Here is a 19,841-nt window from a genome sequence, read left to right as displayed (position 1 = left end):
CTGGAGCCCTGGGTTGTGGGGGGGCGACACGGGTTCTATCCGACTCCCTCTGCAGGCAGGCGAGGCGACGGGCCTGGTCAGAGCATGTCGTGGGGCCAATGAGCCAAAGCCCCACAGCCTGGGCAGCGTCGCCAGCAGACATTTCTTATCCCTGTCCTGGAGGCCAGAAGTCTGAGGTCAAGGTGTGGGCAGGTCAGTTCCCGCCGCGGGCCGCGGGGGGACAAGTCCGCCCCAGGCCCCTCTCCTGAACTCCGGTGGCTCGCCGGACATGCCCGCCTCCCCTGCTCTCTGCCCTCCCCTTCGCGGTGCTGTGTCCACGCGCGCCTGTGCGCAGAATTGTCCGCATCCACGCGCACGCCTGCTCGAGGGACCGCACCTTAATGAATAGGTCCACCGAGCCCTCGTGATAAGCTCAGTCCTGCTCCGAGCGATGGCAGGTCAGGGCCCAACACGGGCTTCTCCGGGGGACGCCCTCAGCCCGTCGGATTGCAGAGCCCGAACCGTGCGGGGAGCCTGGGGCGGCGGCCACCGGGCACAGGGTGTCTCTCATACACACTGACGCGCGCGTTACCAGCCGGGACTCGTCCCCGGAACAGCAGTCTCTACACCCACAGGCCCCACTGCCACTTGCCCGTGTGAGCGCAGCTGGTCGGCCGGCGGCCGAGCGCACGGCTTCATCCGCAGTGTTTTCTGTGAGGCCAGAACACGGCTCCGAGTCCCCGGGGGCGATCCAGCACTCCGGTGGGAAATGTGTGACCTAATTTGCATTTTCTAATTGAATTGCTATCAGCTTTCCTGCAAGACTGCACACAAAAAAGTTATTCCAGATTTGAGCACGGCTGGTATTACCCGCAGAAAGGCCGCCTTTGAATCGTTGCTAAGAGAGGAAACGGAAGGGGAAAACTTGCCAGATTTTTATGGTTCATCTCACGGGGGAGCTGTCAGTTTTGTCCGGCTCCACCAGTCGCCGAAAGCCCGGGCGGGGAGGCTGCACTCGGAGGAACCCGGGTGCAGGGGTTCACGGAACCGGGAAATTAGGGGGTCCCTGCGCTGGTCCTTGGGGATTTGCTTCAAAGCTCCTTTTGGCAAAGAGCCTCCTGGGACTTTCCAGGACTCTGCTCCCTTGGAGAAGGGGCTTTGTGTGTCTAGGACCTTCTGCCAGCGGCACCCTGCTCGCTGTGTCCCCGTCTGAACTCCCCACCCTCTCCAAACTCAGCCAGGAAGCCCTTGGCACGCATTAAAAAAAGTTCTGCTTAGAACTAAACTAAACCTAGTTTAGGCGGGGGCTGGGGTGGGCTGGGGTCACTTCACCTGTTTTCTTTAAGGACACCCCATCGGTCCTGCATCATGGTCTGCAAAGACAGTCGTTCCTCCATTGCCCTGGGTAGGGCTCTGCAAACTTTTTGTTAAGGGATCAGATAGTTCAGGAGTTTAGGCATCGCAGGCCGAGAAGTGAAAGCGACGACATTACTATCGCTATTACACGACCCTTCAAAGTACAGAGACCGTTCGAAGCTCACAGGCCGTCAAAAGGCAGCGGGCAGGTCAGATCCGGCTGCGGGCTCTACCGCGCTGCCTCTGGCCCCAGAGTGCCGGTCTTACACAAACCAAGTGTCCACAGCATGTTTATGTGAAGTGGGTGAATTCCGCCGTATAAAAAATCATACCTCTGTAAAGATGATTTTTTAAAAGAACGTTAAGTATTTTTTTTAAGCTTGCCATTCTGCTGCATTTGTCTGATAACTTTGCTCCTAAAGCACCCCATTAAAAAAATATTTTATTTATATATTTGACACAGAGAGAGAGCACAAGCAGGGCAGAGGGAGAGGGAGAGGGAGAAGCAGACTCCTGGCTGAGCAGAAAGCCGGATGGGGGACTCGATCCCAGGATCCTGGGATCATGACCTGAGCTGAAGGCAGAGGCTTAATGACTGAGCTACCCAGGCTCCCAAATCACCCCATTTTAATCACCGTAGTTCAGTGGATCCCACACGGGGACGGTTCGGTCCCCGGGAGCATTTTGCAAAGAGTGGAGTGAGCTTTGGTGGCAGTGAGGGTGGTGGGCGTGGGGGCCGGGGATCCTGTGGCACCTCCTACGGGGTGCAGGACAGCGTGCCCCACCCCGGAGAATGATCCAGACCGAACTCCAGCAGTGCCGAGAGGTCAAGAAACGGCTTTGGTTTGCATGTAGACCTCACCACGTCCCCAATACGGCTCCTCCCATCTCCGTGCTGTTCTGGGCTATTCCTGGTCCTCTGCATCTTCATTTAAAAGGTTAAAGTCATCCAGGGGCGCCTGCTGGGTGGCTCAGCTCGGGAAGCCTCTGCCTTCAGCCCAGGTCAGGATCTCAGGGTCCCGGGATCGAGTCCCGCATGGGGACCCTGCTCAGCGCTGCGTCTGCACAAGATTCTCCCTTTCCCTCTGCCCCATCCCCCTGCTGTCTCTCTCTCTCTTTCTCAAATAAATAAATCTTGAAAAAAAATGTGAAGTCCTCCATCTGCCCTTCTACCAACAAGCAAGCACACAAGACACGCCGTGATTTTTGTTGGTTTGTGTTGTTGAGTCTACGGGGGAGCAGATGTGACGGGCTCCAAGCCTCTGAGTTACAAGCAGACGCGCTTGGGTCTTCAAGGTCTTTGGTTGTTCTCAGTGACAGGGAAGTGTCCCGCGAAGGTTTTGTTAGGTTCACTCCTGGTTATGGGATCACCTTCAACGCTGCTGTCGTCGGCACTCGGCTCAGATGTCATTTGGTAACTACTTACTCCTGGTGCGCGGAGGTGTAACTGCTTTCACACCCAGCCCTCTCGCTAACGAACCTCACTCAGCCAGCCCAGCTTCTCTGCGGCTCATTTCAGATTTTCTACATCCGTAATCCTGCAAGCGATACTAATGCCGGTTCCGTTTCTTCGGCTCTTCTCTGCTTGCTTGACGTTGTGGGCTCGAGGCTCGGGCATGGGACGCGAGGATGTCCTCGTGCTATTTCAGACGTCACGGAGGCCTCCTATTCCCCGGGCTTCTGGCTGTGTGCCGTGTGCCCTGGATGAGGTTCGGGACGGCCCCTTCTCTTCCCAGCTTGCTGGGTATTTCTTCCTGAATGGAAGTTACCTTCCATGTTAACAACGGACGTTCAGATGGTCGTGGGATATCCGTCCTTTATTCTGTGCTGAGTTACACGTACCCATTTTCCGGTGCTGAAGCCATCTCTGGCTCTGGGAACAGACCCCGGCAGTGTGGCTGGTCCCCTGCAAACACGGGTGCACTTGAGCTCGTTACTGTTTTGCTCACGTGTTGTTTTTATCTGTTTACGAGTGGCGTGGCGCGCAGCCACCCGCTGTCCTCCTGCCCCTTCAGGGCTCTCGCTGGTTTGGACAAGGCACATGTTCGGGGTCTCTGGCCGAGTCTGGGCACCCCTTTGGTCCCCTGCATGTGGGCGTGGCCTTGGGACACGGGTTTGAATTTAAATTTGTCTGTCATAACTAGTTCAGATTTTCTTGTCCCGCTAGACTCGGCAAGTTGAGGACATTTCCGGAATGTTATTTTTCCAGGGATGTTCCCCTGTACATCGGCGTAAGAGGTACGTGACCCACGGAGCCACGTGTGAGACGGGTCACGACGCCGTTTCCACGGCGGGTGAGGATTACTGGCGGCGTCCCTTCTCGGTCCGATCCGCTCGGGAGTTTACGGAGTCAGCTCTGGTCTGTGAATTCTACCGTTTTGATCCCATTACCCTCTCCTCTTGGTTTTCCTGTTTCCTCTTTCTACTTGGTTGCACTTCATTTCTTTCCCTAATTTCTTGGATGAACGTGGCCAGTTTCCACCTCCCTTCCGTTCTTAGGCATCTGGCAGGCTGCGCAGTCTGGCCGGCCCAGACCTCGGCTCCTCCCGCCGGTGTCGGTGCTCAGTCCGGGTTACACTGGACCCTGCACGTGGCTCCTTCCTACCCGAGGGCCCGTCGGAAGGCTCTTCACTCGGCGTCCAAATCTACGGGGACTTTTTGGTCACCTTCCCTGTGACGGATCCCCAGCTTCCTCGCTCGGATTCTAGCCCCGTGGTTGGAGGTTCAGCCTCCGGTCGGGCCCGCTTCACGCAGGCTCTGAGCGTCCTTGAAAATGAGGCGGACGCAGCCGTGGTGGGGTCTGGCTTTCACACGGGAGGCCCGGACTTACTAAATCTGCGGGTCTAGTCTTCCTTTCCTGTGGCTACTCCGTCTGCTTCCGTGTACTCAGAGGTGCACGCCAAGTTTTACGATCGAATGTTTGCTTCTTTCTCCTTTCAGTCCCGCCGGCTTTGCCTTCATCTGTGAAGCACCCAGTGCAGGACTCGTGCAGCTACCGCGCGTCCGAGCGCCCGGCTCCCTTCCGGTGAGAGACGCATGGTGTCTCCCCTGCAGGTTCCTACTTTCCCTTTTTCTCCATCCTTGCCCTTTTCAGATCTGTCTTCCGTGACCTGTATAGAGTCGGGGTTTGTCTTTGATCTGTCAACGTGTTTTCCTTTTAATTACAGAAGCTCATCTTTCCCATTTATTGGAACTGATCTATACTTGCAAATCCAACCGCTTCCTCAGGCAGAAACACGGGGCTCCTCTGTCCTTCCATTGTTTGGATTGTAAGTTTTAGTACTCTGCTTCCCATCCATTATGTGAGAACCTGAACGATCTTATGACTTCTTTTTTTTTTTTTTTAGGAAGGTCTACTTTGTTGGGCTCCCTACTAACGGGGAGCCTGCTTCTCCCTCACCCTTTGCCCGCCCCGTTCATGCCCTCTCTCTTGCTTACTCTATCGCAAAGAAACCAATAAAATCTTAAAAAAAAAGACTACTTGCTTGAAAATTCACACTGTTAACAGAGGAAAAGAACAGATTATTATTACTTAAGGCACTTTTAAAAAATATTGCCTAAATTTGCAGACTCGAAGAGGTGAAAACCTTTGCACGGCAAGTGCACCCAGGAGGCAGGAGGGTCGGGCTCTCCTTTGCCTGGATCTGGCTGTTATTAAGTGACCCGGTGAGAGCAGAACGCGTCCTGTGCAATCATGTTAGAGTCCTGTGAGAACCCCACGGGAACATGAAGATCTGTTATCATGACAGGTTTTTACCTCTTGTGTGCAAGGTCAGACACTGCAGAGACTTTAGGTCCCTCCTCAAGTTCAGATTTACTTCTGACCTCCAGGGCTGCCTCCCTTGGCCAGGACTCTACGTTCATCTTTTTTTTTTTTTTTTTTTTTTTTTAAGATTTTCTTTATTTACTTGAGAGAGAGACAGTGAGAGAGAGCATGAGCGAGGAGAAGGTCAGAGAGAGAAGCAGACGCCCCATGGAGCTGGGAGCCCGAAGCAGGACCCAATCCCAGGATTCCAGGATCATGACCTGAGCCGAAGGCAGTCGTCCAACCAACTGAGCCACCCAGGCGTCCACTCTATGTTCATCTTTAAGTGATGTGTCCATCACCGTGACCTTGTAGTCATTCTCCAGGACCTTGGAATGGGGGTCTTTGTCTTATCCGAGTTGCATATTAATTTGATTTCCATCATCTTCCAGGATGGTGTGAGCAGCCTGGGCCCTCGGACTCCATGCCTGCTTTCTTGCCTTGGAGCGTGTCCCCTGCCGTGCTCACGGCTATCTGCATCTACTTAATCTTTTCATGGCTTTTCCTCCTGGACTTTTATCACCAAGCACCCTGTTTCCGCCTGATGAACACGACCTGTGGCAGAATCTCTCAGGGTGCTTCCTGAAGGGGACTTCTACTGGGTAACAGAATCCTGTGTCTGTCACCACCCGCCACCTTCTGGCACCCATTGTCCCCACGAGAAGCCAGCTCCCATGTCACCATTGTGCCTTCCCTGAGCTGGCTTCTGTTTGCTTTCAGGGACTTCGGTTTTAGACATTTTACCATAAAACACCTGTCATGGATTGAATGTGTGTGTTCCCAAATTCCTATGCTCCAAGTGGATCCTCAGATCCTGTGGCCTTGGGGGTGATTAGGATCAGAGGAGGTCATGTGGGTGGAGCTCCTGAAATGGGACTGGTTCCATCGGTGACTTTCTTCTGTCCCCTTGCTGTCAGGGGAGGATACAAGACAGCCAAGACAACAGTAGGCAGGAGACCCACCTGGGGACTTGACCACACTGCCATTCTGATCACAGAGCTGCAGCCTCCAGAACCATGAGGAACACGTGTCTGTTGTCCACAAGCTGCCCAGCCTATGGTGTGTCCTTCCAGCAGCCTGAATGGACAAAGACCGTGCCCGAGTGCTGTTTTCTTCCTATTAGCTTGTGTAGAGTTCGTGGGGCATGTTGGAGAGAAGCCTGGATATCTGCTGCCATTATCTTTTCAAATGTTACTTCTGCTCCATTTTCTCCCTGCTCCGCCCCATATTCCAAACACGCATGTGCTGGGACTTCTTGCAACTTCTCCAGCGCCTTTACTCTTCCTTCTGTGTTTTCCTTCTCTTTAACTCTTTGTGATTTAGCCTGAATATTTCCTCTGACAATTTCTGCTTTGCTAAATCTCTCTTCAACTGTGTCTAATCTGTAGATGTATCTATCCAGTGAGCTTTCTCTTTTGTTTGTTATATTTTTCATCCTAAATTGTCCAATTCTTTTTTATTCTTCTAATGCTTTCTCAAAATCTTGTTTTAGATGTGCTTAAACACAGTAAGCTTAGATCTTATAATATCTACGTTTGATAACTCTGCTCACCTGCCAGCCCCAGGCCCGAGGCCCAAGCTGCAGGCAGGAGAGGCCCCAGAATTTCAGGCGCCCAGTGAGGAACGGGAGGGAACAAGTAAGACCGTCCGGAGGGCAAGCGCCGTGCATTCCCGCGGGCATGGGACCCCTGCGCCTGACCTTGTGGCAGACGTCCCTCAGGAAGGGGGCAGGGCAGGGGGGTCCCCTGGGGCTGGCACAGCCCGCTGAGATGTCCCACTCCTGGGGAGCCTCTGTGGAGGGAGGGAGCATACTCCCCAAGCTCCGTGTGAAGTCACGTCTTACCTTGTGCGTGGAGCGGGCAGACGAGGGCTGGGCCACCAGCAGGCGCACCACGGCGTCCCATCGCTCGGCCGTCTGGTGGTCCCACGCGGTCACGGTGAACGCCACCTGCTCGGAGGGGATCCACAGCTCCCGGGTGGCAAAGACCGTCCCGTCCGCCTTGACTTGGAAGTCCGTGCTGTTGGTCTCATACTGTGTCCCTCTGGTCCCCAAACAGCGGCTGAACGCGACTGCAAGTGAGAAGAGAGACGGGGTCAGGACCGGGCGGCGAGCGGAGGGGACATGGGTGCTCGTGTGCTTGCTGTTCAGCCACAGGTCCTCGGTCTCCCAAGGAGCGACACGGGGAAAATAACGAGTAACCAATTTTTTGACCTTCAGGTATTGGGTTTCATCTCTCCTGCTCGGGGAATTAGCTGTCGGCCGTCGCAGGACGTAAAACCGCCGGCTGTGCTCCGCCCGTATCCCCGAGTCTGTGAGGGGCCCGGCGGGTCTGCCTGCCTGAGAACGGCCCCCCCAGCCGCCCTCCCAGCCCCTGCAAACCCCGAGCCGCCCGCTCGCTCGCTGGCCCCCCACAGATGTGTGTTTCCACCCCGAGAAGGAGCCGGGAGGGCGGTGTTCTGACTGGGGCGCCAATCTGCTGTGCTCTTGGTGCTTCTTATCACCCAGCGACCCAACCTGACCCCCGCAGACTGGTTCGGGGCAGGTGGGGCAGGACCTGGGGCAGTCGGGGGCTTTAGGACCTGGACGCAGGGCAGTGGGGGCCGCGGGTTTCCCGATACCCCGGCGCACAGCTTTGCCCCCCACGAAGGAATTAGGCACCGCATCAATGGGCCCCGCTGAGGACTCTGTCGAACCAGGGTGCCGGGAAGGAGCCCTCGGAAGCTGTGCGTTGACCGGGGCCGCATCAGTGCGTTTCCTACCCAAGTGTGTGTGCAGCTGTCGCCAATGCCGCGCTAAAAGGGGGGCTCCGGCAGCCGGTGTCCCATTCCCTGATAGAAACGGCGGATGAAGTTACCTGGTATTTATAGAAGGGCGGGTCTCTCGGCAGTTACAGTGGGAGGATTGCTTTTTAAAGCAACGTCACTGTCACAGCTTCCATGACTTAATTACTATTTATTCCAGAAACTAAAAAAAGCACGTCGATGTTACATCTGATAAAGTGTTTCTCCCCTGTGCTCACCCTTCGTTGTTGTCTTGAGATAATAAATGAGGCCTATGGGCCTGGATCTCACCTACGTCACGCCCACGTCTCCCGCTGCCAGCGCCTCCCACTCCTGGGCTTGCTGTAAAAATGTTTCCAAGCCTGAGGACACCAGGCGCCTCTGCCCCGTCCAGCCCCGAGAGGACAGGAGCGCGGACCGCTGGGCTCACTCACGGTCCTGGCCCTCGGACGCCGAGGGCACCTGGGGCTTGGGCGGGTCGCGGCTCCAGGAAAGCAGCTCCGCATGAGGGAATAACTGCATTTCCCTTCAAGTGACTAGAAAATCCCACACCACTCTCCCACCACCACAGGCCCCGACAGCAAATTAAAATCAGCAACGCGCTGAGCGGATCAGTCGTTCCCGACGCCCAACCGTCACGGACAGAGATAAACACGACGGTTCCACGAATGTCGGGAGATGAGCCCCACGTACACAAACAAGCTCCTTGTTGTCTACGTGTGAATTTCTAGGAGCGCGAACGGCCTCGGGCAGCGGCGGGAGGACTTAGACGTCGACACCGCTGAATTTAAACCGAAGTCACAGGGTTTGGGTGACGTCTAGGGAAGCAAAGATGTGGCCCCAGTGGGAAATCCGGAGCCCTGTCTGCCGGGAACCTTGAGCTGACGCACGTCCCCGGAGGTGGGGGAGACCCTGAAGGAGGCGAAGATGGCGCCATCGAAAGCGCGGGGACGTGCGGCCGCCGCAGTCAGGCCCGCGGGATAAAACCGGTGCTTCCCCACACGCGTGTTCACAAGATCTTCGTGGGCTTTAAAGGTCGACGTCTTTCCAGCCCGTCTGTCAGGGACCGGCCGGTCTCGCCAGAGCAGGGCTGCGGGTCGGGGGGAGGTCGCCTCTTCCCCTGGGGGCCGTTTTGGGCACGTGGAAGAGCATGGCCGTAGCCGCTGGTCACCTGGCTCGCTCCCTGGGAGGGGCCGCCCGGATAACACGGTGCTCGCGTGGGAACAAGTGCAGACGGGCACTGGGCCCTGCCGCCTGGACCCTAGCACCACATGGGGCCTCTGCCTGCTGATCTCAGAGTTCTGGAAAGCCAGCTCCTCGTGGCCCAGCGTACCGACTTGTTCTGTCCACCTTTAGGGCCACAGTGCCACTGCCGGGCACCGCGTGCCTTCCAGCCCCTGTGTAGACCAGGCCAAGCCCAGGTTGGAGCATGGTCGCCACGCTGTATGGGTTTCTAGACTGACTCGGGACAGGACTCGGGGCACTCATGCTTTGGAACCACGGTCTGTGTGACGGCAGGTGTGGTCAGGACTCTGTGGGTTTCTAGCAGGGTCAGCCCTGCTCACTGGGAAGCGGCTGGACCCGGGCTGCAGCAGCCGCGCTCACTGGCCCTCGCAGGGCCCCACCATGTTCTGTCTGGAATTCTCTTTTTCTGTGTCTTGCCCGTGTCCACTGGGACTGCCAAGTGTGTGAGGACAGGGCCGCTGTCCTGGCCTCCCGCCGCGTCCCTGGGGCGGAGAAGACGCATCTGGTCCAGCTGAATGTAAGGGGTCCCCGCGGGCAAGAGCTCCCCACGCCGCTGCTGCGTCAGCACCCCAGGCCGTGAGGGTGAGCCTCCCAACGTTAACACGTTCTGTCAATAGTTCCCTCGATGTATTTGTTTTTGATCTCATTTCTCCCTTAGTTTTCAGAAAAAAATTAAAGTCCCATGAGGTTCTGAAAGAAACGTTTCCCTCAGTGTTTCAGAGCAAACCGGCAGACGCAGAGACGCTCCAGCTCTGATTAAAGTCCGGTCGTGCGTGCATCCTGCTTCCGCCCCGGGCTCTCCGGGAACGGGCGCCGGCGCTCTGCTGCGCACCGCTGGCCGGCGGCGTCCCTATTCTGCAGAAGAGGAAACTGAGTCCCAGAGACACTGCACCTTCTTGAAGCTGGCAAGAGCCGGAGGCAGGGTGCTGCAGGCTTCCCGAAACCGTGCCAAGCTGGAGGGGGACCCTCCTTTTTATTTTTTTTTGTAAAGATTTTATTTATTAGAGAGAGAGGGAGAGAGGGAGGGAAACACGAGAGGGAGAGGCAGAGGGAGAGGCAGAGGATCCCGAGCAGACTCTGTGCAGTGGGAGGGGGTGTGCTCGATCCCAGCACCCTGAGATCATGACCTGAGCTGAAACCAGGAGTCAGACGCTCAGCCGAGTGTGCCCCCGTTGGTCCCCCGGGAGACTCCCATGTCCGGCTCTGTGCGCACCTCGGTTCTCCAGAGGACACTTTGTGCCTTGTTTGGAGAAACCGGCCCTGGGCGGTACCTGCGCCTGGTCACCAACCCCGCCGTGCCCCGGCCCTCCTGGACGGTGGCCCCAGCCCCACCCATGGGGAAAGCACCCCCCCCTCCCCGGGCTCCCCTGAAGGAGACCTGCCTGGGAGCTCCTCTGTGCCCTGGGCCGTGACGCGGGATAGCAGTGCCCCTGCTGCCCGCGGCTCTCCGTGGATCGCTAATTACTTCCATTAGTTTTTAAACAAACTTGACAAGAGACAGGAGTCCGGAGGGACATGAAATCCAGTCATTGAAGTACACACCGCCATGGCCCCAGTGCCTCCGGTCCCTCGGCGGCGGCGCAGGGAGGCCGGGGAGGAGGCCCGTGCGCAGCTCCCGTCTGCCCGCTCGAGGACCGGCCCCGGAGGGTGGGGAGGCCAGCATCTGGCCGTGCCTGGGGCTGCCAACGCTGGGGACCACCGACGTCACCACACGCTCCTGGCCATGGGCGCCATGGGGCAGGTGTGTGCTGTAGCCATGCCCACACGGGCCCAGGCCCCTTTGGGGCACGGCTCGAACCCAGGTCTGTGGTTGACAAGCAGGGGCCTCTCCGAGCTTCTCTCCCTGTCCTTGCTGTGGCCAGGACGAGCCTCGCCCGGCGTGGGACAGATGGGTGAATGCCTGCTCGTCGGACTCTGGACGGGATGCACGTGACCCTTTTGACTGAGGAGAACGGCCTGGGGAGCAAAGGCTCTTGGCCAAGATCATACAGGGTCATGCATTCCACAAACATCTGGGGTCCTCCTGGTGCCTGGCCCTGGGGTCTCCCGGGGGATAACAGGCTGGAGGCTCATCTGGGAGGTGAGTGGAGAGAGACAACGAGGTGGCTTGAGCCCTAGATGCTTCCACGGGGTCACAAGGAAGGGGGCCCAGACCCGGCTGGAGGTCCCCGGGGGCAGGGATGGGAGCCCGGCAGGATGAGTGGGGTCAGCAAGATTCGGACCCTGTGGGATCCTGTCTCCGCCCCCTGGGGGCCCCATCCCCCTCCCCAGCCCCGGGCGTAGGAGCAGCAGCCCTTGGAGTCTGGCTGTGGACGCTGGGCAGGCCCCGGACAGCACGGATTTGATTTTCAAGCCCATGTTCTGTTCCAGGAAGGTAGGCCACTCTGCCCACTGCCCGCCGGTGCCCACTCTGTTCCTGAAGCGCACACAGACACGGCGGCGTCCGCCTCAGCGGCCGTGAAGGCCGGTCAGGACGCACCAGCGGAACGCGAGTGCCGGGAGAGCCCCGGCTGGACCCGGGGAGGCTGAGCTACTGAGCGTGCAAAGGAGTCCCGCGTTTCACGTCCGCGGCCGGCCCCCGCCTGCCCCGCCCCTCGCCAGGAGGTCCGTCAAGCCGAGTGGAGCCTGGTGGGCATTCCCGGCCGGTCGCACTCCGGCTGGGACGCGCTGGTGCGGTAAGTGGCAGGCCTGCCCCGGCCACCTCCTGCCATGCACGTGGGTCTCCTCTGCGCTGGATGCACGTTGGCCTCCGCCGTCCCTGCGTACTGGCCGAGGCCCACTCGGGGGCCTATTTGGTTGGAATTTCCCAGGGAGACCCCCTGTGTGTGCCATCTCCCGGAGCCCACGTGGATCCTGCTCCCCATGAGGGGGCCCTGCCCTGTGATGGAGGTGACCCCGCACACCAGAGCTCAGGTGGGCAGCCCCACTCACCCCCATTTACAGATAGGATTTGCTCATGGATGCAACAGGCAGCAGAAGCCAAAGACAGTCACTGCCAGGGAGAGGTCGGAGTGGGGGCGGGTCAGAAAATTAACCAAGTCGTTACAGCAGAAATGTAAGGCTCCCAAGGGGGGCACGGTGGTGGAGAAGGAGCCAGGTTCCGTGAGAGCCCGACCTGGACTTGTGGGGCAGGGAGTGCTTCCCCTAAGAACCGAGGGATGAGAGAGCTCCCGTGAGGCTTGCGCAGGCCACATGGACAGCACGTGCAAAGGTCCAGTGGCAGAGATATTTCAGGGTCTCAAGGACCCAAGAACTAGTGTGACTGCAGCAGGGTTTGCTGCAGGTGACCAGAAGGTAAGCAGGACTGGCCCCACACTCCAAGGGAGAGGCTGAGGGAGGGGTCTCCGAGCCTGCTGACCTAGGACACCCACCTTGGGTGATCCTGGTAATCTGTGCCTGCACGGAGCACTCCCCCGGGGGAAAGGGTCGCCGGGCACGCAGCAGGATCCTGAATGGACTTGACGCCCCTTTTTGGGGCCAATGTTAAGAGAGGGTTACAACCTCTGACCACAGGAACAGCCCAGTGAGCGGAGCTGGGAGCCCAGCGCTGTGACTTCAGAGGCGCGCCCTCAAAACCCAGGGACAGAGTGGATCGCAGGACCCTGAGCAGCAGGCTCCAGTACCCGCCACAGACCCGTCCGCTGGGCACACAGAACTTTAAGAACCAGGAATAGAAGGCACGAAGGAAGAGGAACAGGGCGTGTGGACGAGGGTCCCCCAGCAGGGACGCCTGGTCCCGGGCCCCGGGCAGGGAGGCATCCGGGGCGACGGGGGGTGAGTCATCCCCAGGGACCTTAGGGCTCACGTAGCCTTGTTCCGGCACCCCGAGAGGACCTCACATGGGCCATCGTCTGGCTCGGCTGCCCCAGTGACATCTCCCTAAACGTCCTGCCATGAGGCCGCCTGGTGACCGCTCCCCTGCCCACGCACAAGGGGGAGCTGGTGACCGTCCCCCTGCCCACGCACAAGGGGGAGCTGGTGCCAGCACAGCTGGAAGGTGGATGGTGGCTGGGGGAGGAGGAAAGTGCGGCCGCTGACGGGGACGGGGTCTCCTGGGGCGTGGGAAGTTGGGAGCGACACCGCAGTGACCGCTCCAGACCGTACCACACAGAACGCCACTGGGCTATTCACTTTGAAAAAGGGGAAATCTACAGCGAGTGAGTCCTATGTCCCTAAAAACAGTTTCTGGGGCTCCCTGAGTTCCCAGTTCTTGCCTGCAGGACTGACAGGGGAAGGGTCTCCCTGGAAGGGCCTGTTCTGTCCCGGCGACCTTAGGACCAGCCCGAGGCCTGTGGTCCTCTTCCTCCCCGTCTCCCTCCCTGGCCCCGTCTCTCACCTTCCCGGTCCCGTGCACAGACCGGAGTGCTCACGGTGGGAGGGGACAGATGTGCTGACATCGCTGAGAAAGGTGCATGACGTTCCGGCCGCATACCAGGTGCAGAAACCCCAGGGTCCCAGGGCAGGGAGAGCATGTGGGTGTTAAGGGATGTTACGTGCAGGAGACCACGTCTGAGCTCAAATTCCAGAAGCTACTCGCATGACTGCCTGAGATCCGCGCGAGCTGCTGGTGTCCACGTGCGGACAGCTGCATGGCTCCGCGTTTCCAGAATGTCCCAGGAGTGTCCCAAACAGACGGAATGCCAGGAAAATGGACTGCCCCAGCCCGCCGCTGTAGTGCCATCTGACCGACCTCCCTAGAAGACAATTAATCACGGTCTGGAATGCATGCATTTACTTGAGTAATTCCACGAGCCCTTACGGACCCCCCCTGACACGCCATCCTTCTCTCTCCGGGCCCCGGGCACTTTGAATGCTTCCTGAATCGGTGTCCCAAATGCAAAGCACGCAGCAAGCCTGACACTATCACGTTCTTCTTAGGATTTAGAGCATTCATGGAACTTGCAGCTGGTGTGAATCTCACATCCTTCCCAAGCGCTGGGATCGGTGGCTTGGGGGCCGGGCTCGGCCAGTTCTGAAACTGAAGATCATGACAACTTGAGCTCACCGTGAGTAGCTTCTTCTGTTTTTCCAGGATGGAGCAAAATCCTTGCTTCAAAACTCACCCCCTCCTCTGGCCTGGCCCCGCCGGCTCCTTGTGGGCTCTCCGCCGCCGACGTGTGCAGCCAGGCTCATTGCTGCTGGGCACGTGGGAGATGGAGGTGGAGACCGGGAAGCTGGCAGCCCCCGCACTGACAGCCTCGACGTTTAACCCTTTCCCCTCATCACTTTGAATTGCCCGCTGGGTGCGAGGAGCGAGGTGGGGGCCGGCGTGCAGGGAACCGGAGCGAGCGGCGCGCGGACCCCCTCCTCGCCGGCAGGGGCCTGCCTGACATTTACGGGGGTGGGAGGCGGTGTCTCCTCCTGGAAATGGCGTTGCGGTTATGAAACATGCCTTTTTATTATTTTTCTTGTTAGGTGAACTGAGAAAGAGCAGATGAGCCAGAGGTGAGCTTGTAGCTGGGGCCGTGCTGAGGGAAGTTCACCCCACAGTCTGTCTTCCTTCTGTCCGCCCCCATCCACCCGTCCGTCCGTCCGTCCCTGCTTCCCTCCGCTCTCCCGCCCCGCCTTCCCTCCCTCCCTCCGACACGCACCGCACCTCCTTGATCGGGCACCATCCAGGTGCTGGGGGGCCAGAGAGGGTCAGGGCCGCCGTGGGCAACAGGAACTTGGAGTGAAGATCAAGGTTGAAAGGGGGTCAGGGCCCAGCAGGGGCCTGGTGGGGACCACTCTGTGCCAAGTGCCCCCAGGGTGACTCTTCTCCTCCTGACTCTCCGGAGGAAGGCCCCCTGTGCAGGGGCCTGTGCCTCAGGGATGTGAACCCGAGGGTGTAGCTAATGTCCTGGCAAGGACGGCCAAGTGGCCACCATGGGCTCCACTGTGACGGCTTTCCGTACTTCCTCCGGTTTAAGCTGATGTGTGTTCAAACCGGAGGCGACCCTTCTTCCCCAGCCTGAAGACGCCCTGACCCTTGGGCCCTCGGAGTTCCCAGCCCCCACCCAGGCCCCAGGGGACCCCTCAGCCTGTTGTCCCCGTTGGAGCCACTCCCTGCCGGGCTGTTCGTAAGGTTCCGACAAGAACCAGAGCCTCCCCTGCAAACCTCGGATCGCAGATACGGGCCCTCCGCCCTCCTGCCCCTCGTCGCCACACCAGCCGTGGTGCGGACACACGCGGAGCAGTTCATTCCAAATCGGCTCGGTCCTTCCTGTCTGAGCACGATACTAACACCCAGGTTTGTTGGGTGCGCGGGGTGTGCCCATGCATCGGGCCCCCGGCAGCGCCTAACCGTCTCCAGTGTCCCAGGAGAGCGGGGGGCGCACAGCCTCAGGGGCCTGCGTGGCGTCGGCATCTCCACCATCAGCCGTGCTGGCTACACGGCTTGTCCCGCCTCCTCGCGGTCCACGGCTCAGCACCCCCTGGGCCTGTTTGCCCCACAATGGACGGCACTAGCTTGCCGCCACGCTGTGGACTGGGATGCTCTCTCCTGCCCGGCGCCAGCCACCCTTCTCGCTCCTGTCCGGCAGCTCATGGGCTGCGGTCCCATTTGTCCCCAAGGCTGCCTCCCTGCTTGCTTCATTATGGCTCCAGCCACCACCGCCAGTCTGCAAACTCGGGCTCCCCTGCCCTGCCGCCTCCCGCACCCACCCCCAGGGTCCCCAGCACCCGATGGGTGCCCGGGGAATGTGGCTGGAAGAGATGCACATGTCCTGTCTCCCTTAGCTTCCAACATGAGCGCGCAGTGGACTGAGCAGCCCTGAGAGGACACGGGGGGACCCGGATGCCATCACCGTGGACGAAGACCGTCGAACAGGCCACATGTCGCGGGACCCCAGCGCGGCGGCCTTCCGGAGAAAGCACAGCCCCGAGACAGCAGAAGACCAGCGCTTGCCCGGGGCTGGGGAGGAACGGGTGGGGCGCGGGAGTCCGGGGGCAGCGGGAACGCCCTGTGTGACGCTCCAACGGCTCCTGTCACGCGTTTGTCCGACCACGGAAAATGCACCATCAGGAGTGACTCTAATACAACCCACGGCTTCAGCTCATAACCACCCATCGGCGCGGCCTCGTCGGCGGTGACGTCCCCCATCAACGCAAGGTGCGGGTGGCGGGGGAACCGTGTGTGTCGGGGGAGGGACTCCCTGCACTTCCTGCTCTATCTTCCCATAAACCCAAGACTGCCTTAAAAAAGGTCTATTAAAAAATGGATATTCACTATCCGTTAGACATTCCTTCTCCAGAGAAAACACACAGCCTCTGAAATGTTAAAAATCCCATTTGAAAGCAAAACATTGAAACCTCTCTCGTGCCATTTCATTTACGGCAGGAGCATAAAACCTGCTTCTCCCTCGGGCTTTCTTCCTCATGAATCGAGCGCCACGCTCGAACCATCACTCACTTCATCTCTCCGAGGACCTTCTTCCCGTCCAAGAAACATCAGCCGAGGCGGCGACAGACGGGTGCCCTCGTCTGAGTGGCCCGTGTCTTCCAGCACACTCCCAAGCCCCACTACTGCCCCGGAGGCTCTCGGCGACGGTTGTTAACATCTACGGTGCGGCGTGGGACCCGGGGGCACCGCGGGGAGGGGTGGTGTCCCCGTGACTGCAGCAGCGTGCGTGCGCGGCCCCCGCGGGGGGACCAGGGGTGTGAGACGAGTCTGGGACCCAGTCTGGGACCCGACGCGTTCTCTGGGTTCTGGTTCTATTTAACTGTCCTTTGTTGGAGGAAAAGAAAGGCCAGGGCACTGCAGACGCAGAAGCGGGGAGCGGGGGAAGACGCAGGACGCGGGGGGCTGTCGGTGCGCGGATCCCTCCCGCAGCGGCAGTCAGCACCGCCGTCGGGGCTCCTCACTCCTCAGCCACACAGACGCCGTCAGGACAGAGCGCGGAGACTCTGAGCTGGGTGCTGTCTCCAAAGGCGCCCCCGCAGGGGGGCGCACAGGACCTGACCGAGGCGCGTTCAGCCAGGCGGGGGGCGCGACAGGCAGCCCCAGAGGACGCCGTCCTTCATGGCCTAGACTGCTGGTCATTCCCACTCCAGAAAGGAGGGCTGGGCGGGGGGCCGTGCTTTCCAGCGAGGGTCAGGAGGCCAGGGCACGGGCTCCGCCCAGGGTCACCGGAGGGAGGGCGGGCCATTCGGTGCAAACCTCCACGTGCGGGGATGTGGGAGTCATCCTGACGGCCACAGATGTTGGGCTGGGCTCTAGGATATGGGGCTCCCTGAGTCCTAGAGGGGGGTCCCTGTCTGTTACCTTGCCCTCTCACCCAAGGTTCTGGGAGTCCACCCGATTCTCTGGAGAAATAGGGGTGATGTTTTGACTATCAAGAAGAGAAGCGTATGTTTTGATTGAATATCTGAAACTAACATTTCATGAACCACGACGAACGAACATTTTTTGAATTTTCTTTCTTTCACTCATTCAGTCTTGACCCGCTTGTGCACTTGGGTGTCCTGCCAGGCCCCGGGAGTCCAGTCCCTGACTGAATGCTGGCGAACCCCGTGACTCTCATCTAGAATAGGCTGAAGAACCAGGTTCACTGCCCCCCCGAGGTTCCCGGCCAGCCAGTGGCGGAGCTGGTGTGGATGGAGGCTCCTGGCTCTGCTCCTTCCTAAGCCCCAGGCCTGTGCGACCAGGAGCACCCCCTTCCCTCTATTGCGGAGGTGACCGTGGTCCTCCCTGAGCGAAGGGCTGGGCGGAGGAAGGGCTGGCTGGTTTCCCAGGGTTCGGGGGTCTGTCCTTCTCCCACCGTCTCGCTACGACGAGCTTCGCGCGTGAAACCACACACAGGTGTCCGTTCACACACAGATGACGGACGGCTTGCCCCGCCACCCACCGTGGATGGCTCGCCCCCCACGATGGACGGCTCAGCACACACGTGACACGTGACGGACTGCTTGCCTCCGGTGACGGACCGCCCGCCTCCCGCGACCCTCTGCAACAGATGGCTCGCCCCCCACGTTGGACGGCTCACCCCAACAATGGACGGCTTGCACCCGCCTGTGATGGACGCCGTCCACACGACGGACGGCTTGCCCCGCTGATGGACGGCTCGGCTCGTGGCCTCATCTCCCCCCAGTGATGGACGGCTTGCCCCCCTCAAGGCTGGACGGCTCGCTCCGACGCTGGGAGTGAGTGGCCGGGCCCCACGCACGCCTGTGGCTGAGGGAACGAGGCAGGTCTCTTGTCACATGGCGAACGCCGCACACGGGAGGGGCGCTGGAGCTGACAGCCAGGTCTCAGGGGAGCCGGCTCTGGGGTGCCCTTCACAGCCCAGGAAATAGGACCGGCTATTTTTAGAACCTCCAGGCTCCCTCTCATCAGTCTCTTCTGTCAGGACGCAGCTAATGAAATCATTTGTAATTACGGCCCAGGTAGCGACGGCTCCTTCCTGTCCCTGGAGGCCACCTCCCTGCAACTCCTCCCCCCACACCGTGTTTCTGTGCAGGGCTGGGGGAGCAGCTCCCGCGGGTCTCCAGACCCACTTAGGAGTTTACTCTGTTTCACCAAAAGGACAGTTTGGGGCTACTCTTCGGAAGCTTCCCTGCTCTGTGCGCCACCCGTTCAGTTTCCTCTCACAGGTCCCACCGCGCTGTCCCGGATACCAGGGAAGGGCGTGGTATTTGGGGTGCTGGGAAGGTTTGGGACGGTGCCCCCACTGAGCTGTCAGCGGGGGCTGGAGCGCAGAGGGGGTCCTGGCTCTGAGTGTGGGACCGGCCTCCTGCCGCGCTCCTCCCTGCCATGCACCCTGTGGGCTCAGCGTCCGGCAGATGAAGGAGCAGATCCATGGGAGGTGTCTGTCTGTCTGCTGTGTCTGTCTGTCTGCTGTGTCTGTCTGTCTGCTGTGTCTGTCTGTCTGCTGGGTCTGTCCGTCTGCTGGGTCTGTCCGTCTGCTGTGTCTGTCCGTCTGCTGTGTCTGTCCGTCTGCTGGGTCTGTCCGTCTGCTGTGTCTGTCCGTCTGCTGGGTCTGTCCGTCTGCTGTGTCTGTCCGTCTGCTGTGTCTGTCTGTCTGCTGTGTCTGTCTGTCTGCTGGGTCTGTCTGTCTGCTGGGTCTGTCCGTCTGCTGAGTCTGTCCGTCTGCTGTGTCTGTCCGTCTGCTGGGTCTGTCCGTCTGCTGTGTCTGTCTGTCTGCTGTGTCTGTCTGTCTGCTGTGTCTGTCCGTCTGCTGGGTCTGTCCGTCTGCTGTGTCTGTCCGTCTGCTGGGTCTGTCTGTCTGCTGTGTCTGTCTGTCTGCTGTGTCTGTCTGTCTGCTGGGTCTGTCTGTCTGCTGGGTCTGTCCGTCTGCTGTGTCTGTCCGTCTGCTGGGTCTGTCTGTCTGCTGGGTCTGTCCGTCTGCTGTGTCTGTCCGTCTGCTGGGTCTGTCTGTCTGCTGTGTCTGTCCGTCTGCTGTGTCTGTCTGTCTGCTGTGTCTGTCTGTCTGCTGTGTCTGTCCGTCTGCTGGGTCTGTCTGTCTGCTGGGTCTGTCTGTCTGCTGGGTCTGTCTGTCTGCTGTGTCCGTCCATGTGCTGTCTGGCCTAGCTTGCCCCCCGCCATGTTGCCACCTTGGGGAACCTGTTTCCAAAATGGGGAGACCAGGTGAGCAAAGCCTACGCCCTGTTGTCATGGTGCGGCCGTTTCAGTTGCGGGGGACAGAAAAAGGGGATGTCCTGGGACGGCCTCGGGGCTTCCGGAGCTCCGGAGAGGCAG

At 59.5% G+C, this 19,841-nt stretch overlaps 1 protein-coding gene across 1 annotated transcript in view; it reads right to left on the bottom strand.

The window, feature by feature from the left end:
* Positions 1-19,841, bottom strand: part of CDH4 (cadherin 4) — a 500,617-nt gene that overhangs the window by 128,502 nt on the left and 352,274 nt on the right. Inside the window, exon 3 of the mRNA XM_082746383.1 lies at positions 6,984-7,210. Coding sequence (XP_082602509.1) covers positions 6,984-7,210 — 227 coding nt within the window. The remainder of the gene's footprint in view (positions 1-6,983; positions 7,211-19,841) is intronic.

The sequence above is a fragment of the Mustela nivalis genome (assembly GCF_964662115.1).
Source record: "Mustela nivalis genome assembly, chromosome: 8".
Taxonomy (NCBI): domain Eukaryota; kingdom Metazoa; phylum Chordata; class Mammalia; order Carnivora; family Mustelidae; genus Mustela; species Mustela nivalis.
This window is presented reverse-complemented; position numbering and strand designations above follow the sequence as displayed.